General features: G+C 46.7%; 1 protein-coding gene across 2 annotated transcripts in view; it reads right to left on the reverse strand.

Annotated features, from left to right (window-relative positions):
• The window catches only part of CDK19 (cyclin dependent kinase 19), a 589804-nt gene that overhangs the window by 452112 nt on the left and 111315 nt on the right, over positions 1-26377 (reverse strand). For both annotated transcript variants that reach the window (XM_063917135.1, XM_063917136.1), the window contains exon 2: positions 1988-2063. In XM_063917135.1, the coding sequence (XP_063773205.1) occupies positions 1988-2063 (76 nt within the window). The remainder of the gene's footprint in view (positions 1-1987; positions 2064-26377) is intronic.

The following is a 26377-nucleotide window of genomic DNA, read 5'->3' on the forward strand; positions in this document are numbered from 1 at the left end:
TAAGTGTCCTTGGTAGCTGTGTGCTCCATCTACACTGAATGTTTGAAGTTAAACTGCTTTGGTGGCAGCTTCTTTAACCTGTTTCTCACAGCTGGCAAACATTCTTCTTTAAACACACTCTGCAGTCACATTCTGTCAAAATTTCTCTGAGAATGCACTAATATTAGAGTGGGAATAGAACCTGTGGCTAGCCGAGATCCCCACCGCCGGTCACCCAGCCCCAACCCTTGTGTGCTCTTCAGGGACAATAATTCTATACAAATCCTTTTGAAGCCAAAGGACGATGCACATCAATGAATCCCAAATGTTTTCTGCTGTATGGGTGATCTAGTCATATCAATATGCTATGGGTTATGTAAACCCTGCTAGTTTGATAAGATGACCCTGTTTAGAAGAACAAAGGGGTTCCTTAGTGAGCTTAGGCCATGCTGCGTTGACAAATAGAAACTGTTTGAGGGAAGAACAAAAGAAGTGGTATCCATAAAAAGAAATATCATTCCTTGGGGAAACAGTTATGAGCTGGGAATGCATCATACCTCTTATGCTTGTGAAAGCCCCCACAACAGAAGTTCTTAAGGACTCTGTAGTAAATCATTGATTTCTCACTTTTTTAATCCTTATGTTATTTCTCTAATTATTCTGCAATTATAACCTTTTTTTTCATATTTTATTAATCAAGCTTTACAAATATTTCTCGGATTAAATTTAATCTAACACTTTCTACGTGGTTCTTTTCTGAACGTGTGAGCCTGTGAGGCTCATTACCAGTGGTGGATTCGGGAGAGGGCTTTATGGTTTTCTCTTTAAAGAGAGCAACATCAGAACAATGTTGCCAGTCGCCGCAGCCAGGCCAGAGGGGAGCCAGACAACCGCCAGCACTAGCACCCAGCGACTTGCTAAAGCCCTGAATACGTCATCTTCTCAGCATTCACAGCCCCCATGACTGCCTGCTTCTTGTACAACAGAAAACGCCAGCCAAGCAGGCACACACAGCAGCGATCTGACCCCGCGCAGCTGCACAGGATACTAACTATAGTTGCCTCACTCCTGCACAGAGCCCTGGGAGCTGTAGGACGGGACGCCATTGATGGGGTGGAGCCAGATGCTTCTGAGTGTGGCCATCCAGGACAGTGGCTAATAGGGTGACAGGCCCGTTGTGGTGGGATACAGTGATATGGGGGTTGGCAAAACTGGATTAAGGGGGGGGGGGGGGATGTGCATAGTCACCCTGTGCCTAGCCCACTGTCCTACAATCCTGTGTATATGACCCACTGCCATAATTTATATTTGTATGGGGAACGTACGGATTCCATTATTTTCCTTTAGTGTGACAGAGAAATTGTGTATTATTAGCAAGTGACCGAGCTGCGCATTGTCACGACCCAGCTGTCCTAGACTGCGCTATCTGAGGGCAGGCTGGAATTGTGACACCTATCAGAATACTCCTTCAGTGTTTCGAACTCTGCCACATCCTTACCCACATTCCTACGCGTCTAGTTTCCCTTCGTGGAGAGGACCTTTGCTGTGCGGTGCGCGATGACGTCATCGTGCACCGCACATCATTTCAGTCTGTACAGGGGGAGTAAATGACCACGCCCCCTGTACGAAGCCACGCCCCCTAATGCCGCCCGGGGCGCACAGAGCCCCAGAACCGGCCCTGGGTGGAGAGTTGCTGTTGCAACTGAGTGGAACAGCCGAAACGACACCACAACTTAACACTTTTGCAGTCTGATCACACTGATTATTAGACACGAGTGAAAACAAAATCCAACGAGTCTGGAGGTTCTGTAAGTGTGGCATATAGCTGTACTTATTCCAAGCTGCAAGATGACTTGCTGTTAATAGGATCGACCACAAATGCATGTGAGCAGTTATTGTGTCCTATGCAGAAGTGTCAGGAATACTATAATAATATTTATCCACCATGCACTACTGTTATATATGACCCATAATTACAATATCATTTCCACTATTCATTCACACTTACTGCAATCTCTCTACAGGCCGACATGGATATTCCTGTACCTTCAATTTGCTTCAGTGCATAGTCTTTGTCATCTTTTCTGTAAAGGCCAAAAATAAATTATTAATAATAGTCATGAATGGATACCATCTGAATTTCAAATTTCATTATGTACTTTCTATAATGATATACATATCTAGCAGCAAATGGCTGAAAAGTTGTTAACTTGATCCCTTTTTAATGTATGTATTCCTTTATATGTGAAATGGTTTGTGAACATACTTGTGGCTTAGGAGGGTTAAACAACCACAAGAAAGTAGTGGAAGTGCTTCCATTCAATTTCCCCTAGTGGGTACAGCAATGGAGGATCTTATGTGTTATCAGGAAATTCACTATTTCAATGTAGGATCAGAACCTGCACTGAACGGTCTAATTATCAGACTTGCTTTATTCACCTTCATGTCATACCACTATTCAGGGGCATAACTCTGAGAGGCAATAGAGGCACCTGCCTCCGGACTCCAAGCCCTTAGGGGGTACCTGCATGTACAGCAGCACCCATGTGGTTCACAGCGGTATCCAAGTGTGACCGCTGCTCTTTGAATGGAGCTCTGCTGTTAGCTCTACCCCTGAAGCCCTGCTAACACCTGTAATAGAGGACAGGAGTGCTCCTGCCTGGTACTGCTCAACCTGTGCTACAGCAAGAGATGGTGCACCCGCCACTGTTACTGGACGGTGAGATGGTACCCACTGGTGAACACAAATTCTGCACACACACGTTCACACACACCATATTTGTTTTCCTTTTTTTTTTTTTTTTAAGAGTGTGTGTGTGTGTGTTGGGGGGGTGCAGACTCCAACTTGCCTCCGGGTGACTAGGATGAACTTACGCCCCTGCCACTGTTAAAAATATAATAATCTAAATTAATACTGATCAGCCCAATACTTATTAGTTGATGCACATCAACTACGGCAGCAGCTAAACGCGATCTACACATTAGGTGTCCATGGTTGACAGGTTGATTGAGATCGATGCTGTGGACACGCCTCGCTTAGACAGTGAAAATGTATACAAAGTGTACACAACATAATTTATACAACTAAAATACTGATAGGGACTATATATCGACAATTAATATGTTGACAGAGGCATAATGTAGATCAGTGATTTTCAACCTTTTTTAACTCGCGGCACGCCGAACAATATTTTAAAATTGCCAAGGCACACCATCAGTTCCCCACGGGGGAAAAAAACCACACACATTGGCCCTCACAGTAAAAAAAAGAATCCACACATACATTGGCCTAAACAGAAAAAACAATCACATTGCTCCCCACATAAATCATGTTGCTCCCTACATAAATCCTTTTGCTCCCCACACAAATAAATCACATTGCTCCCCACATAAATGATTCACATTGTTCCCCCTCATAAATCCTATTGCTCCCCAGGAGAAATAAAATAACAAATATTAGCCCCTACCTGTCAGCTGTCCTCCTCCCTGTCCCTCAGTGGTGGGGGATGTTCATAGTGGAGTGCTGTGAATACTGTGCAGCAGTTGGTCGGGCAAGTGTGTATGAGGGTGAGCATGGGAAGTTGTGGATGTGGGCCGGAACTGAAATATGAGTATGCACGCTTGTTGAGACGCGGTGGCCATGACCTATGATGCCACACCGCCGCGTGTTCAAGGCATAGGTCACAGGCAGTGCACGACTGATTCTTTAAGAAGAGCCTGGGCCACAGTTTGCTCTGAAGGTGCAGGCAGTGACTCTGACTCCGCGGCACACCTTGCAACTGGTCGCGGCACACTAGTGTGCCACGGCACACTGGTTGAAAAAGCCTGATGTAGACAATTAATCATAATGGACAAATGTAGAAGATAAGCCCACTGACATGCGCAAACAGTCATGCTAGCATGTCAGCCATACAGTAATATGTCCCTATATGTCACATAATAAAAAACATTGTTACCTTCCCCCCTACCTAGCGGTCTGTGCACAGAGTAACTGCCCACCCATTATGTGCCTGCATTATATACATTAATTGTTACAGCCAATAAAACCTGTCATGGTAATGCTAATCAACTTCATAACTGCGCTAAGTACATAACAAGCATGTACATCTCCCTTTATGTTGACCGCAATTACAGTGTGTGCAGCCAGAGGCTTATCTACCCCTTGGCCAGGATGGCACTTGCCAGGGGCTCCGACAGAAGAGAAGTGCTGACCGGAGGTGCCACCCGCAGCCAGGGGGTAGACTTGTCACTTACATAGTAGAGGCAGTGACCTGTGCGACCGTACAGGAGACATCAATCAGTGTAATTAGTGCCGATGTCCGGCACAGCACTTCACTGAGGCAGCTAAACAACTACAGCTCCCATCAGCCATTGCTGCCAGGAGCTCCTGACAGCAAGGGCTTCTGGGAGTGTAGTTTTATTTATTGCACCTCCCATGCCCCTGACACCCCATGCACCTGACATCCCCCCTCTGTCACACCCTGCTTTCCCTCCTATACCCCAGACATCACTCATGCCCCTCCACTGTCACACCCATATAACCCCTTCCATCAGGGGCGTAAGTTTATACCAAATGCCCAGAGGTGAAATGGTCTAATGGTCTCTTCACTTTCACCACCAACACAGACAGCCACATAAATACATACATACACAGCCAGATATACACACATAAGCACATATACACACTCACAGACACATATATGCACATAACTACATATACACACTCACAGCTACATATGTACACACATAACCACATATGCATACTCATACACACTTACAGCCATATATGCACGCACATAACCACATATGCACACTCATAACCAAATATGTACACTCACAACCAAATATGCACACTCATAGCCACATATGCACACTCACAGCCACATATGCACACACATAACCACAGCCCTGGGCCACACACAGTAGCGTGTTCCCTGCATGGGATGCCACCCGCTCAGATGCCCCTGGAGACCTGCACACCCCCCATTTCTTCTTACTTATGGCCAAACACCACACAATGAGGAGCTGCAGCACTTCTCCCAGTGTTGAGAGCGCCGGACACGGATTCCCATATTTGATGCCAGCCGCTACCCCTATTGCTGCCGGCCCTGTCATTGTCACCATGCTACAGGACAATACAGCACAGGACCGCGGCGCTCCCGGAGCTCACGTGACGTACAGCAGAGGGGAAAAGAGGGGGAGGTTGGTTGGCTCTGCGTGCAGGAGCCAGGCTGTAAGGGGCGGGCACTCTGCTACTCAACACTGCCGGTAAACCCCACCTTCCCTTACATGGACTTGAGAGCTGCAGTGCTCATCATTGCTAACTGGAGCACAGAGGTTGAAGTGACCAGAGGCAATGGAGAAGGTGCCCCCTTCAGAGCAGGAGCCCGGTGGCAGCCGATTCCATTGATTGCGGGACTTACGCCAGTGCTTCCTACCCCTAATACCTCAGACACCCCTCATGCCCCTCCCTACACCGCAAATATACATACCCCAGAAACCCTCATACCCCAGACACCCCTCATGTCCCCCTTCCCACATTACACACCCCATGCCCCTGACACTCTGCTTGGGAGGAGTGGGGGCGCCAAATGAAAACGTTCACCCTGGGCGCCACAAGGTATAATTCCAGCACACACATGTTTTTATATATGTATAATATATGCCTAATGAGAATTTTATCACTGTGTGTATGTATGTATATATATATATATATATATATATATATATACACACACACACACACACTGGCGGCTGCAGCGCTGACCATATAGTGCAGAGAGGAACCGCTTAACACATATAAACATACATGTTATCATGTATGTAATATATGTGTTGGCTGGCTTCCCCTGGGAGCCGTGCGCCAGCCGGGAATCAGCATATATCTGTAGACGGATCAGGCAGTGTGTTCTGCATACACACTGCCCAATCCGTCATGACTGACGTCACTATTGGACGGGCATTTACATGTGCCCGCCCAGTTGCACTGCCTATCACCGCATCGGCTTGTGCAGCAAGTGTACAGGCGGTCTGTAGACATATTGATTATCAGCTGTGCTGCACAGCCAACGCAATATGTCTGCGAACGAAGTCACAGACATACCGCTGGTGCACACTGGCCGACACACCTGCGATATATCGATCGCTCATTTGAATGGCCGATATATATCGACCAGTGTGTACTCAGCATTAGGCTTCACACACTCCTTGTAAGTACGCCCCCAGTCTCCTGTGAAACTAGCCAATGGGAGTCTGGGGGCAGTCTTAGAAAGAGTGTGTGAAGCCTCATGCTGATTCCCGAGTGCCACACGGCTCCAGATACACTGCTGCATATATTATATAATTTAATAATAATGTATTGTAATTTGAATTGGGGGTACTATTGCGTGGCCATGCACTTTTTTCGGCCTTCCTCATTTCAAATATGGGAGGGGCGCGCCAGTCTCTTACTTACACCCCTGTGTGCAGCTACCTATATTTTCAATGTTGACACTTTGATTATTGATATGTATAACAATAATAAAATGTGCTAAAACACATGTCTAGTAATAATGAAAGCCACTATATGGTTGGGGGTTTTGGTCGTGAAAAATACATACTTACCATACTAATTGTTTTGAAAGAATTTTAATAATAATCAGTATCACGGTCAGTGTATGTCATCAAAATATCAGACCTCATGTAAAGATGTATATATTACTGGCAAGCACAATGTAAAAAAACTCTTCAGATGATGTATTTGGTCAATTGTGAGAGGAGGAAATCTGGAAAACAAGCACTGTTGTGCATCTTTGTACTAAATCTAAATCTTTACAATTATAGTGCTTTTGTTTGTATTCAAGGTTATGGGTTCAGTTATGAACCAAGATGCATGTTACTTTCCAATGTGGGTTGATGGATTTTTGTTTGCTCAGAACATCTTTACTCTGATGGATAGATAAGCCTTTATTTACATTATTTCCTTCTTATATGAGGTATGTGTGGTTGTTTTTATATTAGAAACTTGACTAATTACCCCCGATCCGTTTTCAGCTGTTGAACACAGCCAGATATCGCGATTAATGACCGATGGTCATTATCGCAGTATCCTATTAAAGGCCATATTCACTGGGCGAAAACGGACCCACAATCACACAAAAACACATGGGATCAGCGATAAGTACCCAATCCCATATGTTATTGCGGCTCCGGCAGCACGCTTATCGTGGATTATACTTCAGGTGCCTCAGCATAATCAGTGATAAGTGTCGGCATGGGGGGGTACCCCGCGCTGCATCGGGGCGAATAGTATAGCCCCCGGCAATACAATTACCCGCGGTCATTGACACATGCATATTTTATTTTCATTGCAGTCCCAAGAGTTAGAAACATAGAAACATAGAATTTGACGGCAGATAAGAACCACTTGGCCCATCTAGTCTGCCCCTTTTTTTTTATCCTTTAGGTAATCTCAACCCTTTTTGAACCTTAATTCTTTGTAAGAGTTCATTCATATGTGTCATTTACAGCTGGTCATTAATAAATCTGGTATGTACTGCATGATGACTAATGTTATTCAATGCATTTTTTACATAAAATATATTTTTATTAATTGAATAGTTTATTTCTTACTTTTTAATTCTAAATGTTCTTTTTTACAGTGTTAAAATCAATAATAACCATAACTTTTTCAAAATGAAGAAAAGACGTGAATAGTAACTTGAATTGCATAACTACATTTAAGCTCTTTCTGAAGAACGCTATACTCATAAACCAATTGCTAAAAAATAGAAAATTCCACGGTCTAGTGTAACGTGTATATATATTAAATCAATACAAAGAAACAAGTACAAATGTGACAAAAAAACGATCTGGATGACCCACGTGTACATCAGAAAGAGAAGATAAATACTGTACACTATCGTAATGAGTAAGTGAAACCAAAGACTCCCAAGCAACTGCAATCAAAGAAGAACTCCATACAATTAGATAAACTCCAGTATCAGTTGAAACAGTTAAAAGACGTCTGCGTAATGTATGTCTAAATGGTCGTATAGCTTGCAGAAAAACATTGTTGAGGTCTGTAAATAAAGTAAAACGCATTTGAGGGGCCAAAGAACACCGGTATTGGACATTTGATCAGTGGAAGGTATTTTAGACCAACGAGTCCAAATTGTAACTTTTCAGAACCAGAAGACGTTAGTATGTTCGAAGAATGATCAAAGAATGTGTATTAGATAATTGTATAAGTCATACAGTTAATTATGGTGGAGGTCATGTCATGATTTAGGGTGGTTTTGGTGGAGGAAATGTTAGAGATTTAGTTCAAATAGCATCAACTATGGATAAGAAACATACCACAGTAATTTAGTACACAACACTGTACCAAGTGAATAAGCTTGTTGAATAATGAGGCGAATCCAGCAAGCCAACGTCTGCTTTGATGCAGGCCACCCCGGCTTAGATGGATCATAGAGGATGAAGAGAGCATTTGATTTCCTCAGTTGAGCCGTCCTGCTCACATAGATGTGTAAGGCTCTTGCCACATCCAAAGAGTGAGAGGATGGAAAGTCCTCTGAAAAGACAGTTACCACAATAGACTGGTTAGAGTGGAAAGAAACAACCACTTTGGGAAGAAAATCCTGCTATGTGCAGAGTTCTGCTCTTTCCTCATGGAAGACTAGATAAGGAGAGCAATACGATAAGGCTCTTAATGTTATGGCTCTGCCAGCTATTATGTTCTTGCCTGCAGTACATCTGGACTGCCAGGGGTGCTGCTATCATGTTCTTACCTGTAGTACCTCTGGGCTGCCATGGGTACTGCTATTGTCTTCTTGCCTGCAGTACCTCTGGGCTGCCAGGGGTGCTGCTATCATGTTCTTGCCTGCAGTACCTCTGGGCAGCCAGGGGTGCTGCTATTGTGTCTCTGACTTGCAGTACCTCTGAGCGGCAAGGGGTGCTGCTATTGTGTTTCTGACCAGCAGTACCTCTGAGCTGTCAGAGGTGCTGTTATTTGGAGAGCAGTCCCAGCTGGGATAATCAGGTGGATCAAGCTGCTCTCCCATGATTACCTTCTCCAGCTGCAGCACACTATTGTTTGGGCCCTGTCATAGTGATTGGCCTTGCTTGTTTTAAATATGAGCTAGCCCTGAGAGTCAGGGCCAGTTATAGTTTTGATTCTGCCACTGTAAGTTGTTAGTTCTTAGTTCAGTTTCAAGTCTGCATTCCTGAGACTCCCAGTTTAGTTTTTTCTTCAATCTGCACCCATGCCCAGAAACTCCAGTTATCAGTACCCAGGTTCGTTTTGTATTTTTGCTGCAAGTACCTCTGTTTGTTTTGCCAGATTAATTTAATAAAGAGTTTTTTCGTATCCACATCCTTGTTTTGGTCTTCTGTTAAACTCCAGCATTGATCCTTGTAACATTTAGTTTCGTAATTCTTCTAGCCAAAGTCAAAGCCAGAAGGACCACAGTCTTCCAGGAGAGAAATTTTAAAAGTCAGCAGTTTCCAAAGGTTCATAAAAAAAGGAAGTCTGGAGGAAAGAGAGTACCAGGTTTAGGTACCAAGGTGCAGTGGGAGGAACACAGGGAGGCTGAAGTCTAACCACGCTGGAAAGTCTGCAATTCCTGAATTAAGGCTAGGTGTCACTGGAAAAAAAAATAGAGAGAGCAGAAATCTGCACTTTCAAAGACCATAGCCTTAATCCAGCTGAGAACCCTGCATGAAGAAAAAGCAGGAGTTGGGACAACCTGAATGACGTGGTAGGATGACTCGTGAGACCACCGCCCCTGGAAGTGACTGTCCATTGTCACCGCACCCTAACCCTGGAGACTGACATCCGTAGTGAGGAGAACCAATTCCATATGCCAAATCAATGCCCTTCTAGGAGGCGAGAGGTCTGCAACCCAGGGCTGCCATCAGAAATTGTGGGGCTCTGGACTGACAAAATAAACACCCCCCCCCTTTAAAAAATAAATATATATTTAAAAAATAAATAAATCATAAATCCTGTGCACATACGGAGCAACACCATATTAATGACCCCAGTAGCGGTACCGCTTATACACATAATGCCCCCCAATAGTGGTGCTGCTTAAACACAAACTGCTCCCTGTAGCGATGCCACTTATTCATGCCTCCAATAGTAACGCAGCTTACTCACTCTTCCTGTGGTAGCAGCCAGCCCGAGTTCTGACACTGTCACAGGAGGGGGGAGAGGATGCTGCAAGCTTCAACTGAAAACGTCCCAAAATGTTCGTCACCTCAGAGTAGACAGTTATTAAAGATACTAGAGGAGCCTCCTCTAGTATCTTTAATAACTGTCTCCTATGAGGCGGTGGCCATTTTGGGAGGGACTCCTACAATTGATGCTTGCAGAGTCCTCTCCCCCTCCTGTGACAGAGTCAAATCTTGGGCACGAAAAGGGGGCAGAGCAGAGCGGCGGGCGGCGGCATGAGCGTCCAGGCCCTCTCCTCTCTGTTAGAGAAGCCAGGCCCAGGACTACTGTACCCGCAGCACCCCCCTGATGGCGGGCCTGCAGCAACCACCAGAGGAGCAAGACCTGCATTCCAGGTGTTAAGCGAACTAGACAATGTAGCTGTAAGTGTGACCCCGTCCACTGGCAGAGGAGATCCAGTTGAAAGGGATGTGAATGAAAACGACCGTACTGGATGACTTTGAATATAGCCACCATCTTGCCCAGCAGGCGGATGCAAAGGTGTACAGAGACTCATTGATGTTGGAGAACTAGCCAGACCAGCTTCTGTATTGCCAGAGCTTTGTCCAGCGGAAAGAAAACCTGTATCACCATATCGAAGATCATCCCTAGGAAATGTAACCAAGAAGTATTTGAATACAGATGACTGTGCTCATAAGTTATGTAGGTATAGGGTGGTGTAGAAAACACATTGGCAAGACTGCTGCAATGAAACATTGACGTCATGTGGGATGCTACAGGTGCCTAGTAAAGAGGGTCACAATAATCACTGAAGGTATAAATAGAAAGTATCGGGGTTTATATATGTAGGTGGAATAAAGTTTGACCCCACTCACTGCTTAGCAATAAATAGATCAATAGATCACACACCGTTTTGTATGCATTTACATTGTTTGTTCATTTTCACATGAGTCAAAAGAAGTCACGTCATTGCTGATTGAAATATGAATGCCCACAAAGGTAAAGTTTTAATATGAACTATCAGCAGCAGTAAGAGACAGATGGTTGGAAATCAGTACACACTACATTGTCATCATATTTCCCCATTAAGGCTGACAAATGTTGTGCAGCAGTTCTGATCTTGGGAGCAGATGAGACTGGTTTTTGATTGACTGTCAGTCTAGGCTGCTGTGTACACGCTCAAAATTCTCGTCCCAAATGGTCAAAATTTGGCTCTTAGGGCTGATTATATACTGTAATGTATACCAGGCTTTACTCTGCAGTGAAAATGGAGTCAGATATTACGCTACTGGTTAATATGCAGGACCTGGGTTTTAAATGCTGCAGTTTGTGTGTTATGGTCAACTTTCTGCAGAGTCTTAGGGGTCAATTTGTTAATGAACTTGTCCTGTAATGATAATTAGCGTTACCGGTCGCCGCAAGGTTTTGGGGTTTTATTTACATTCATTTATCATGACCCGATTCCCGGCAAGACCTGATTATTTTGTCCAAGCTGCGCTGACAAATTAAGTTTTTTTGCTTTGTTTTCCGAATTTAGGGTGTCTGCCTTCCCTGACGCATGTGCAGTATATCAGATTGGACGCCGGGGATATACAGCCTTAGACAACAGCTTACTTCCTGTCTTGAGGCTGTTGCCATGAAGACACAGCAGCCACAAAGCATTGTGGGTATAGAACCAGATGCCGGGGTTGCCCACCAGAACAGTAATGCTTTGTGAGCACTGTTTAATAGATGCTGGACCCTGGAGAAATTGAAATAAGAGAACAAACGAGTTACAAAAACAGCTCGTTGATAAAATCACAAACCCTGTATTTTCTAATAAGTAAATAAGGGTGTGTATTGCGTTACCGGCATCCAGGATCCCGGCGGTCAGCATCCTGATGCCGGGATCCCGGATGCAGAATGCTGGCGGGGGGTTGGGGGTGGCGAGCACAACACATGTTCTATTCCCACTCTATGGGTGTTGTGGACATCCACGAGTGGGAATTGTCCCCTGTTGGTCGGCATGCTGACCGTCGGGAATGTAAAGGGGCGTGAAGCAGGGGGTCTACTGACCGCCCGTCACATAACTACATCCGGTAAAAAGAATAGTGCTGTTGGCTAGTGTGCATGACAACAGTGCTATTAGTAATGATGAATCGCTGCAGTTACGGTAACGATTAACATTCGCAACGAGTTTCAAATAGCTTAAACTCATTGATAAATGGGCCCGTTAATCAGTTGTTACCCAGAGATAATTCCATCTTGTCAGAAATGAAGGTCTTCTCTATAGTTAGTAAGGCCACAGCTCTATGTGCCAAATTATCATGTGAGATATGGATACTAGCAAACGTGGAAATACAAAGTTTATGTCTATGATCTACTAGACTAGAGTATAAATCCTGATTAATGTGGACCAGTAAGCAATAGGATCAAAGCATTTACCCAACATGAAACTAATTAGCCAACATTATGTCATCTATAATATCTGCATTTCCAACTGTCAGCAGGAAAGTTAATACAGGTTGAGTATCCCATATCCAAATATTCCGAAATACGGAATATTCCGAAATACAGACTTTTTTGAGTGAGATTGAGATAGTGAAACCTTTGTTTTTTGATGGCTCAATGTACACAAACTTTGTTTAATACACAAAGTTATTAAAAATATTGTATTAATGGCTGCAACAGGGCTCCTGAGAATATAGCCACTAAATTCTCATTCCCGCGACCAAACTTGGACTTGAACTCCCCCAAGTGTTGTATCTACGACAGAGAGTGCCCTGCTGTGCGACCCCGGGCGGCGACGAGACACCGCAAGCTGCTACGGCGGTGAGGCCTACGCCGCCCACTGAAGCCGGGGCCTTGAGTTTGAGGACGGCCCGGCGGGAAGTTCCGGACCGGTGCGCGGCCGTAGCGGGACCCGGACGGCGCCCTGCGGACACCCCTGGAGCCACCTGATTGCCTGGAGACCTCCCCTGGACCCTCAGGGACATCGCTACGGACCCCTCCCGGGGATTCCTGCTGGCTGGTGGAAGGTGGCCTGAGACTTGATAGGAGCCGGGAAGGGCGCTCCGGAGCGCGGGCGGCGGCCATCTTAGAAGACGGAGCACGGAAGGTGTGGCGGCGGAGGCACGGAGGAGACGCCTGACGAGCCTGGGAGGTGAGCGGTCTGCACTGAAGTGGCTGCTAGTCCCCCCACCCGAGCCCCGGGTGTTTACGCCGTCCACTGGAAGCGCGTTGCCGCGAGGGAACGCGGGCTCGGCCGGGGCTCCCACCCTCCCCCCCTGCTTGTCTGATAAAAGTGTGTAGCCGAGATCCTTTACCCCTGGGCCCACGAAGGAACTGCGGCTGCGGGACCCGACATCCCTGCTCTCCCCCACCAACGCTTACCTATCCCCGCTCCTGCCACATCCAGCGACATTCAGTGATTGTCTGCAGTCATCCCCCTCACGGCCGACCGTCAGGCGACATAAGGCCCCACAGTGGATCTGCTTGGAATCTTCTCTGGGGGCTATCTCTCTGCAAGCGTACCTCGCCAGACCGCTGAGCCCTGCTCACCCGTCCTCCCTCCAGCATAGAGAGCGCAAGGTACACCCAGGGGCCCTGAGCTGCGGTTAGCCTCACACATGCTGGCACACCATCCCTCTCCCCAGCATTTGTCCTAAACCTGCACATGGGAAGTATCTCCTGGCCCTTTCTGTGAGGCCGTCATTCACTAGGCCCAATTTTGCTCACTCTCCCCCTAAAGGGCCACCTATAACCATATATAACTGGGGCTGTCTGTCTCTATCTTAAGGCGCTGGACTCTTCCTATACTACAACCTACTGCCCGGGGGTACCACCCCCCCGGCCCAATGCCGATGTTTCTCTCTATACGATACCCCAGTCCCCCATGATCTCTTCAAGCCGGGGAATGCTCTGCTGAATGCCTATGGGTGCGACACGGGGGGTCTTTTCATGTTCTATCTCTATGCAGCCTACATGATGGATCACTAATTACTTACGTTATATCTCAGCTCTGACCTATGACCTTCGATATCCTCGGGTCTGTCCTACACCATGCCTAAATCTAAACCCAAGTCTAAGAAAGCCACAGCTTCGGCAGAAATATCGACCTTTATATCCAAGATGAAGTCTAGTGCGGCCAAACCCCTGGCTGCCCCCCCCTCTGACCTGGTTTCGGAATCTGAGGAAGACTCGTCAACCCCTGAACCCTCTATGAAAGATTGCTTCTCCTCAATCTTAACGGAAATGAAGTTGCTGAAGCAGGCTTTCCACTCGGAGATCCATAAAGCCATCTCCGGCCTTAAGGTCGAGATATCTGATCTTGGAGTCCGCACTAACGAGGTGGAACAGAAAATCGATGAGGTCGTCACCTTCCAACAGGAGCTGGAGCACTCGGTACATGTCATGCAGGAGGATATATACCTCCTCCAGGATCAACAAGAGGACGCTGATAATCGCGCACGACGTAACAACCTGCGCATTAAATATATTCCAGAGTCAGTAGAACCAGCCCAACTGGAGGATTTTCTCCTTAGGTTCTTTCAGCATCTCCTGCCGGACGTCACTTGTGAGCAGTTCCTCTTGGACAGAGCCCATCGCTCACTACGTCAAAAGCCCTCAACCTCGTCTCCCCCACGGGACGTAGTTTTACGCTGTCACTATTTCAAAACCAAAGAGAGAATTCTGTCGGCTGCCCGGAATAAAGACGTGTGCCTATTCGAATCACATAAGCTATTGGTGTTCCAGGACTTATCCCCTACCACTCTCAAGAGACGCTTTGATTTGAGGGAGTACACCCAAATCCTCAGAAATAATCAAATCCGCTACAGATGGGGCTTCCCTTTTGCTTTAATTGTACAGCTGGATGGGAAGAGATTGTCGGCACGTTCCAAAGAAGAGGCTCACAGGCTCCTGTTGAGACTGAACCTGCCTCCCCCGGAGGCCAACAAACCTCCCTCCCCACGGGATGTTCCAGATCTCCGACACTCTCCAAACTCACCCCTCCCTCAGCGAGCGCCTAGACGTCTTTGGTCGACAGTTCCGGAGAAAACCTCTACAAACCATGACCCACCGTGAAAGTTTTTGCACAGATGTGCTGCTGGGTCACTATATGTTATATGTTAAATATTACTGTTTTACAAACTAGTTTAGAGGTTTAAGAATCTCTTCTTGAGTTGAGATTGTTTATTTACTTATATAATCCCAACAGTGGTCCACTGTGGCAGGTTGTTGCAACGACCCCCTTGGTCGCCGCCCCATATGTTTATTTGGTGGGCGTCCCGGTGGCCGGGGCCGCGTCCTCCACCGAGCCTCTATAGTCAGTTTTGAGCTTGAGGGAGTTTTCTTCTCCCTTAAATTCCCCATACGGATGCTCAAACATACAGACCCGTACGCAGCGTACAATGGGTCGCTGGCTCGGTCGATTCTATGTGTTTATTTTACAGTCTCTTAAGGGTCTCTTTATGACCTTTTGGATTTCTCTCTTTTTTCTTCTTTCTCTTTTCCCTCTCCTTTTTCTTCCCCAACTTCCCCCTCTTCCTCCTCCCCTTGTTCCCCCCGTCTCCCAGGGAGACTACTTAAGGTTCATTAAGATCACTCATGCTATACTTATACTTGTAACATTATGTCTGTTAACGTAATATCCTACAATGTGAAGGGCCTTAACAGTCCTCAAAAGAGGACCAAATTATTTCTTTTTCTGAAACAGGTGAGGGGAGATCTGGTATTCCTTCAGGAGACGCATTTCAAAGGGACCTCCCACCCTGAGCTGCGTTCTAGACGCCACCCTGTTGCCATACACGCTTGTGATCGCACTCAAAAGAAAAGAGGGGTCGCCATTCTGATTCCCGCCCACTTACATTTGGACGCAGACCGAATCATTAAGGACAAGCGTGGTAGGTTTCTCATTATAGTAGGTAAACTTAATAATGTCCCTATCACCATGGTTAACGTCTACGCCCCCAATATTAACCAGGCCTCGTTCTTTGCTTCCTTAGACTCCAAAATCGCCCAATGTAGGAAAGGTGACCTCTTAATAGCAGGAGACTTTAACGCTATACTACATCATAGTCTAGATCGCTCCCATCCCCTCCCACGGTCCCAGTCCCATATCAGCTCCCGCAACTCTAGAGCCCTACAGTCGCTGCTTAATAATCACCTTCTATTTGACTCCTGGAGGGTTGTCGATCCCCTAATTAAGGATTACACGTTCTATTCCCCAGTCCACAATCTATATACTAGAATTGATATGATTTTGGTAGGAAGGGACCTAACATCTAGAATCCAGAACTGCTGTATCTATCCAATCACGTGGTCTGATCACGCCCCGATTTCTCTGACTCTGACTGGGCTAGCTCGCACTCCTTCCCCCCCCTCCTGGTCGCTTAACGACGCCCTCCTCCAACAACCTGAAGTATTACAGCAAACTACTCAGGTATTAATTGACTACTTCAACGAGAACCAAACCCCCGGCATATCCGATATGACCTTGTGGGAGGCACACAAGGCGGTCCTTCGGGGCCACTTCATCCAGACTGCGGCCAGGATCACCAAGCAGCGTTCCCAAAAGATTCTAGAGTTATCTAATCAGCTCCACCAAATGGAGGAGGTGCATAAGTCCTCTCTAGACCCTGCTGATTTTGAGACGGTACTTAAAATCAGAGGTGAACTTAATTTACTATTGTCTCATAAGACTGAAATGTGCCTTAGACGTCTTAACCAGATCTACTACGAAAAAGGGGATAAGGCGGATAAACTACTAGCCAGAAAACTGAGGGCTAGGATTTCTTCCAAAAATATCCTATCCATTCGCACCAAACAAGGGGCTCTGTGTTATGCACACCAGTGCCTGCAGGAAAGTACTAGTGTCAGAACTGTTATGCACTCCAGTGTCTGCAGGAATGTACTGGTGTTTGAACTGTTATGCAAAACAAATGGACTCACAGACAAACTGGGGAATATGACATAACGTACACAGAAGGTGATAGGGTAACAAAATACACACACAGTGAACAGAGAAGCCCAGAGGCTAAGGAACTGGGTATCTCCCTTGTATTAGAACTGCTCAGATGTAAAAAGCAAGATGTTGTGTTTTAATACGTAGAGAACCCGAAATGCTGTTGCTAAGGGCAACAGCAAAACCCTAAAGGGTTACCAACGGGTGTGGCAGTAAACTCCTTGGTCAGAGATGGAATGATAGACACAAGGAGAGCCTCCACAATCCTGATTCTCACTTGCAGTGCACAGGTTTAAGCTTACTGCCACTAAACTGACCCCTGACACCTAGCAGTGAGACAGGATTAGACAGGCAAGTGTTAGAATACAGCCGCAAACTTGCTAAGTTCACAGAGTAATAACAGAACCCCAGCAAGCTAAACGACTGACTCCAGTCTTACTGCTAGGTCTGGATTGGCAGAGTGTAATACCAAATCCCCAGGCCTATTTGCAGTAAGCAACAAACAAATACAAAGCTACACAGTACTGGCTAACTTTCATGAACTGACTAACCAACAGAGATTCAGCAGCATCTGCTTACCCTGAAAAGAGGCCTTATAAAGCAGGTGCTGTCCACGCCCCACTCAGACCTCACAGACTGTGAGCACAAAAACCAGCACCGGATCCCCTGCCGTGCACAGAGCCTATAACCACTGCACAGCAAAAGACCCGAACCGGAGTATCAGCTGCGCTCAGGTTACTCCACTAGCACTTGTCTCCCGGTTGCCATGACGACGTGGCAGCACAGGGCAGGAGACCCTAACAGTACCCCCCCTCTGACGAGGGGTCAAAGAACCCCTACCACCGGGTTTATCGGGGAACTGCGAGAAGAAAGAGCGTATCAGTCTGGGGGCATGAAGATCACAACTGCGCACCCACGACCGCTCCTCCGGGCCATACCCCTTCCAGTGCACCAAAAATGACAGCCGACCCCGAACCACCTTGGAGTCAAGAATCCTTTCAACAACAAACTCCCTCTGGCCACGTATCAGAAGAGGGGAAGGTCTTCCACTGGAAGAAGGATTACTAATCGCCCGTTTTAAAAGGGAACAATGAAATGTTTTATTGATACCCAAAGAACGGGGCAGATCTAACTGAAATGCCACCGGATTGATAACCCTGGTGATCTTATAAGGGCCGATGAACCGGGGCCCTAACTTATGAGATGGCTGTCTCAACTTCAAATTCTTGGTAGACAACCAGACGAAGTCTCCTAATTTGAAGCTGCAGGGTCTTTTCCGCTTATCAAAAACCCTTTTGGTCACTAATGACACAGACACAAGGGCTTTCTTCACTTTCCGCCAAATACCTCTAAGGACCGAAACCACAGAGGAACCACCAGGCGTGGAGTCCAGGGGGTCAAAAGAATTGGCCTTAGGATGATGCCCATACACACAAAGGAAGGGAGAGATCCCTGTAGCAGAGTGAGCCGCGTTGTTATAGGCAAACTCCGCCATGGACAGATGAGCAACCCAGTCAGTCTGACACTTGGAGACATAACACCTGAGGAACTGCTCCAAGGACTGGTTCACCCTTTCAGTCTGCCCATTAGACTGCGGATGGTAGCCTGACGACAAGCTGACAGAAATCTGGAGATCGGAACAAAATGCCCTCCAGAATTTGGCCACAAACTGGGATCCGCGGTCAGAGACCACATCAAGTGGCAACCCGTGGAGACGCACAACATGCAGCATAAATAATTCAGACAGGCGTCTGGCTGATGGCAGCCCAACCAGTGGAACGAAGTGCGCCATCTTCGAAAACCTGTCAACGACAACCCAGATGGCTGTCATCCCCGAGGATTTGGGCAAGTCCACCACAAAATCCATTGAAATGTGGGTCCATGGCTTAGATGGGATAGAGAGTGGATGTAATGGGCCAACAGGAACCCCTCTAGGAGTCTTATTTCGGGCACAGATGTCACATGCCCGAACCCACTGATCCACATCCTTAGCCACCGAGGGCCACCACACCGCCCTAGATAGCAACTCCAGAGTTCTGGCAATACCCGGGTGACCTGCCGACTTCTTGGCATGGAATTCCAGGAACACTCGCTGTCTTAACCTAGGAGGCACAAACAAAAGACCTACCGGAAGGTCTGGAGGAGCCTGCTCCTGTGCTCTAAGGACTAATGATAAGAGGTCCTGGGTAATGCCCACTTTAATACATGATGGGGAAACAATGGGCAACGGCTCCTCGGTGGTCTCCTGGATTGGAGCAAAACTCCGCGAGAGCGCATCAGCCTTGATGTTTTTTGACCCAGGGCGATATGTTATCAAAAAATTAAAGCGAGCAAAAAACAAAGCCCATCGTGCCTGCCTGGCATTGAGACGCTTCGCTGACTCTAAATATGCCAGATTCTTATGGTCAGTGAGAATTGAGACCACAAACTTAGCCCCCTCAAGCCAGTGTCTCCACTCCTCGAGTGCATCCTTAATAGCCAACAATTCCCGGTTACCCACGTCATAATTCATCTCGGCAGGCGAAAATTTACGGGAAAAGTAAGCACAGGGATGAAGGCGATTATCAGACACTCCCATCTGAGAAAGCACTGCCCCAATACCCATCTCAGAGGCATCCACCTCCACCACAAAAGGACGCTCTGGATCTGGGTGTCGCAGCACCTTGGCCGAAACAAATGCCCTTTTGAGACGGGCAAAAGCCGCTTTAGCCTCACAAGACCAGTGAGCAACATCCGCCCCTTTCTTAGTGAGTGCCACCAAGGGCGCCACTATAGACGAAAATCCAGCGATAAATCGTCTATAAAAATTCGCAAAGCCCAGGAAACGCTGAAGCGCCTTCAAACTAGTGGGCTGCACCCAATCCAGAAGAAAAGGGAGGAAGGATAGATCAAAGGCGATAACACAATCTTTAAAATTGGATATACATCACAAATGCTGTGGTCCCTTCTGGTAATCGGTCTATCGAAAGTCTCTCAATGTCCAGATGTTACACATGAAAAAAAGGGAGAAAATACAGTATATGGGTAGTATTGCTTAAAACACTAAAAAACTAAAAAAACACACGGCCTCAGAGTGTCCAGAAAAAGAGGCCTAAGGTGCCAGAAAACCAATTTGATAGAAGACAGGGATAGTATCTCGCCACCACTCCACAGGTGTTTTGGACGTACCAAAACTCACATAGAAATAGATGCAGACAGGTGTATAAAGGTATCTTTAAACACTGTATCAACCGTGTCATAAGGCAAGAGAGGATTTTTTTCCAGTAAACGTACCCCACTCACTTTTGGAGGGGGATGGTTCCCACGTATAAAGGTATCTTTCGAATCAGGATAACATCCACGACAATTCCATAAAGTTTTTATTAAAAGTTCATAAAAATAGCAAAATAGAATGTTTTTCTATGTATTGTCCACCTTCTGATTTGTACAGAAAACATGCAGGTCAGATGTCATAGACAGAAATTGGCATAATCCGGTTTTATGTCAATACTGGCATGTAAAGCATACTTCAAAAAAATGGTATTCCATAGAAGAAACAAAAGGACGATGAAAACTCAATGTAAAAAATCACTACCTGGTTTCACCAACGACGTTTCGACCTCCCTGGTCTCTTTCAAGGTGCCCAATCCAGGACTGCCTGTACCTTGGAACCCTCCATTTGGAAACCTTCTGGGGAGATAATATATCCTAGAAATGCGATTTGCTGAACTTCAAATTCGCACTTCTCCAGCTTCGCCCCAAGCCGGTGGTCTCTGAGTTTCTGGAGGACTAAGCGTACATGCTTCCGATGTTCCTCCAGGGAATGGGAGAAGATTAGGATGTCATCTAAGTATACAACTAAGAATCTATCCAAATATTCCCTGAGCACATCATTCATGAAATCCTGGAAGACTGCCGGGGCATTACAGAGCCCAAAAGGCATCACCAAATATTCATAATGCCCTGAGTGGGTATTAAAGGCAGTCTTCCATTCATCCCCCTCTCTTATTCGGATTAGATTGTACGCACCGCGTAGGTCAATCTTAGAAAAAATGGTGGCAGTACGAAGCTGGTCAAACAAGACCGAAATGAGAGGCAGTGGGTATGAGTTTTTAATCGTGATACGGTTCAATTCCCTGAAGTCGATGCAGGGTCGCAACGAACCGTCCTTTTTACCCACGAAGAAGAACCCCGACCCAACTGGAGACTGTGAAGGTCTGATAAATCCCTTAGCCAAGTTCTCCTGAATGTACTCTGCCATAGCCTGAGTCTCAGGACGTGACAGGGAGTACAACCTGCTCTTGGGAAGCTTAGCATTTGGCAACAAATCAATGGCACAGTCATAGGGGCGATGGGGAGGTAGTACCTCTGCAACTTTTTTGGAGAACACGTCCGCAAAATCTGCATAACACCCTGGCAATCCTGGCAAACTTAGCTGCGAGAGCCTGACTGGAAGGCTCAAGCAACTCCTGAAACAATCAGTACCCCAACTAAGAATCTCCCCAGAGACCCAGTCAAATTGAGGATTGTGGGCCCTTAACCAGGGTAACCCCAACACCAATGGGGCAAAAGTACAGACAGTCACATAAAAGGACAATTTTTCAGAGTGTGTGGCTCCAATAAACAAAGAAATCTGGCTAGTGCAAGAGGTAATTTTACCTTGGGATAATGGTTCCCCGTTTAACCCACAAATCTCAATTTCCGATGCCAAGGGTACTAAGGGAACAGAGTGTTTTAGGGCGAATTGGCGGTCCATAAAAACCCCGTCGGCCCCACTGTCCACAAAGGCCTCAGTCTTGACAGTTTGACCGAGGATCTTCAAGGTCACCGGAATGATAAAAGTCTTCTTGGGAAATTCTGACTTCTGGCCTGACAGGATATTTCCCATCACCCTCAGGCCCTGAAGTTTTCCGGCTTTTCTGGGCATGATACTACCACATGACCTTTAATCCCACAGTACAAACACAACCCCTGCTGTCTCCTCCGCGTCTTCTCACGCGAGGAGAGGCGGGTAGCCCCAATCTGCATAGGCTCCTCAGAAAATTCCTCAGAGTCTGAGGTTCCCTTGGGAAGGAAGGAAATCTCAGTCTCCCTTTCAAGCCTACGCTCTCTCAGCCGTCTATCCACCCGGATGGATAACTGCATGAGCTGATCCAAGCTATCAGGCAAGGGATATTGTACCAGTTGGTCCTTTATCTGGTTAGAAAGACCTCTTCGGTACTGGTGTCTCAGGGCTGGGTCATTCCACTGGGTATCATGGGCCAACCTCCGAAACTCCGTACAGTAAACCTCAACTGGCCTTCGCCCTTGCTTAAGGATCGAAATCTGAGCCTCGGCTGAGGCCGTCTTGTCAGGGTCATCATACAACATGCCCAGTGCCGTAAAAAAAGCATCAACACTTTTAAGCGACGGACAGTCAGGCTGCAACCCATATGCCCAGACCTGTGGGTCTCCTTGTAGCAAGGAAATCACTATGCCCACCCGCTGAATCTCCGACCCAGAAGACTGAGGCCTAAGCCGGAAGTATAGCTTGCAGCTCTCCTTGAAACAAAAGAACTGCGAGCGATCTCCAGAAAAACGATCCGGGAGATTTACTTTCGGCTCCTTAACCCCTGCAGGTGCTGCTGCTGCGGGAGCTCCGCCAGCAGCCTGGGAGGTGTGCATTTTAATGGACAAATCATTAAATTGCCGAGTCAGGACCTGCACCTGATCGACCACCTGTTGCAACGTATTTTGAGGGGTATGCTCCATATTCCCACAAAATTTCAACAGGAGTATTAGGCTGCTGAATATGTTATGCACACCAGTGCCTGCAGGAAAGTACTAGTGTCAGAACTGTTATGCACTCCAGTGTCTGCAGGAATGTACTGGTGTTTGAACTGTTATGCAAAACAAATGGACTCACAGACAAACTGGGGAATATGACATAACGTACACAGAAGGTGATAGGGTAACAAAATACACACACAGTGAACAGAGAAGCCCAGAGGCTAAGGAACTGGGTATCTCCCTTGTATTAGAACTGCTCAGATGTAAAAAGCAAGATGTTGTGTTTTAATACGTAGAGAACCCGAAATGCTGTTGCTAAGGGCAACAGCAAAACCCTAAAGGGTTACCAACGGGTGTGGCAGTAAACTCCTTGGTCAGAGATGGAATGATAGACACAAGGAGAGCCTCCACAATCCTGATTCTCACTTGCAGTGCACAGGTTTAAGCTTACTGCCACTAAACTGACCCCTGACACCTAGCACAGTGAGACAGGATTAGACAGGCAAGTGTTAGAATACAGCCGCAAACTTGCTAAGTTCACAGAGTAATAACAGAACCCCAGCAAGCTAAACGACTGACTCCAGTCTTACTGCTAGGTCTGGATTGGCAGAGTGTAATACCAAATCCCCAGGCCTATTTGCAGTAAGCAACAAACAAATACAAAGCTACACAGTACTGGCTAACTTTCATGAACTGACTAACCAACAGAGATTCAGCAGCATCTGCTTACCCTGAAAAGAGGCCTTATAAAGCAGGTGCTGTCCACGCCCCACTCAGACCTCACAGACTGTGAGCACAAAAACCAGCACCGGATCCCCTGCCGTGCACAGAGCCTATAACCACTGCACAGCAAAAGACCCGAACCGGAGTATCAGCTGCGCTCAGGTTACTCCACTAGCACTTGTCTCCCGGTTGCCATGACGACGTGGCAGCACAGGGCAGGAGACCCTAACACTCTGACCCATGATCCTGACCGCATCCTGGGTGAATTCGAGGAATTTTATAAATTACTGTACAACTCGGATTCTACCCCCCCCTCATCACCGAGACTTGAAAAAGGAATTGACTCCCTCCTAGACAAATGTAACCTACCATCACTGAATGGCACGACAGTGTCTCAATTAGGCTCTGAGATTACTATTGAAGAAATAGAGAACGCACTAAAAACTCAGAAACCGGGCAAGGCCCCCGGACCCGATGGGATGTCAATTACTTATTACAAAAAGTTTAAGGGGACGCTTCTACCCCACCTTTGCCGGCTCTTCAATGGTTTCCTAAGTGGTAACCCTCTATCACCCAGTACCTTAGAGGCACGAATAGTCTTAATCCATAAACCTGGGAGAGATCCCACCTCCTGTGCCAGCTACCGCCCCATTTCTTTATTGAATAACGACATTAAGTTATTCGCCAAAATTATAGCCTTAAGATTAAACCCTGTCCTCCCGCGTTTAATACATGCTGACCAGGTGGGCTTCATCCCAGGCCGACAAGCCAGAGACAATACACGAAGAACCATTAATCTGGTTCATCTTATTAACAAAACTAAAATGCCTTCCGTCCTTCTCTCGCTAAACGCAGAGAAGGCCTTTGACAAAATACTGTGGCCTTTCATGTTTGCCACTCTACGCAGATTTGGTCTGGGGGGAAGCCTACTTCAAGGCATTCAGGCACTTTATTCCAACCCCTCAGCTAGAGTCCGGGTCAACGGCAAGGACTCTCAACTCTTTCACATTAGCAACGGTACACGCCAGGGGTGTCCCTTGTCTCCACTAATCTTTGCTATGACGATCGAACCTCTGGCGTGTATGGTTAGGGCCAACCCCGATATCAAAGGCATACATGTTGGTGAGGAGGAATTTAAATTATCATTATTCGCAGATGATGTCCTCCTGACCATCTCCTCTCCCAATATATCCATCCCTAATCTATTTAAAACCCTCTCATTATACTCTCATTACTCTGGATATCGTATTAATTACTCCAAATCGGAGGCCCTCCCACTGCATCTTGATGAGAATGCCAGATCTCTCCTTGCTGCTAACTATAACTTCTCTTGGCGCTCCAAGAAAATCAAGTACCTTGGAGTGTACATCACAAACTCCTACGACTCTTTATACTCTGAAAACTTTCCTGCCCTCTTTAAATGTATAGAGTCTGACCTTAGAGCTTGGGACAAACAGATTATAGCCTGGTTTGGACGGATAGTTTCAATCAAAATGAACATCCTTCCGAGGATCCTATATCTGATCCAAACAATCCCTGTGAGCATCCCCGCTGAGGCCCTATGTCGAATGCAGAAATTGTTTGTAAAATTTGTATGGTCTGGTAAGCCCCCTAGAATTAGGACCTCCACTCTGATACGTGACCCGTTGGCGGGGGGTAGGGGATTGCCGGACATCCGTAAATATTATCATGCAACCCACTTGAGTCAGGCTCTGACGTGGTTCTCCCCTGCCCCCCGCCTGCCTTGGATCCGAATCGAGCTTCTGGCGGCCGGGGTCTCCTCTCTGGTTTCCCTCCTCTCACCGACCGGGCCACTGCGGTCATTACAAACCTGTGTCCCTTCGACAAAACTCACTTGCGCCTTGTGGTTTTTCTGCATTCGACACTATGGCCTGTCCACTTTCCCATCTCCTATCACGCCCATCTGGGATAATAGGGACTTCCCTCCAGGCTCCACTTTGCAATCTCACTCGTGGCTTCATCTGAATCCACGCCCGGATCTCGTATATGATTTTACAGAAGGCTCCTCATGGCGTTCTCTACAATCTTTATGTGACAAATACGATATCTCCCAACCCGTATTTTACGAATATTTACAGCTCCGCTCCTTTTTAGGATCCCTCCCCAAAGCCCAGGTTATCCGCCAACTCACCCCCTTGGAGCGCCTATGTATTTACTCTCCTATGCGGCAGGGTATTATCTCTATACTCTACGGATTACTACGTTCCCTGAAGGCAACAAGCATCCTCCCCCATGAACAGAAGTGGGAGCGGGACCTAGGTCCTCCACCTGATGAAGACTCATGGGAAACCATTAGACAAAAAGTAGCCCAATCATCAATTTCCTCTCTTGTGAAGGAAAACTCTTATAAAGTCTACACTAGATGGTATCGGGTTCCAGCAACAATGCATAAGATCTTTCCCAGGTCCTCCCCATTGTGCTGGCGTGGATGCGGCCAGATTGGAGACTTTAAACACATTTGGTGGTCATGCCCCAAAATGCATACGTTCTGGTCTCAGGTGGAGGCTCTCTTGGGCTCTGTCTTCTGTTCACAGATATCTCTGGGTCCCTGGTCAGCCTTGCTGGGCCTACCCTTACCTAACCTAGACAGCCAAGCTAATAGCTTAGTGCTCCAAATCTTACATGCAGCTCGCTGTGTAGTAGCAAAAAATTGGAAAAACACCAATACTCCCCCTAGGAGCATGCTAATAGCAAAAATTTGGCATATCTCCATGATGGAGAAAATTACAGCCTCCTTACATGACAGATCGGACAAATTTAGGAGGATATGGGAACCATGGTTCACGTATACTACGCCCCCCGCTACC

The sequence above is a fragment of the Pseudophryne corroboree genome, chromosome 4, assembly GCF_028390025.1.
Source record: "Pseudophryne corroboree isolate aPseCor3 chromosome 4, aPseCor3.hap2, whole genome shotgun sequence".
In the NCBI taxonomy this organism is placed as follows: Eukaryota; Metazoa; Chordata; class Amphibia; order Anura; family Myobatrachidae; genus Pseudophryne; species Pseudophryne corroboree.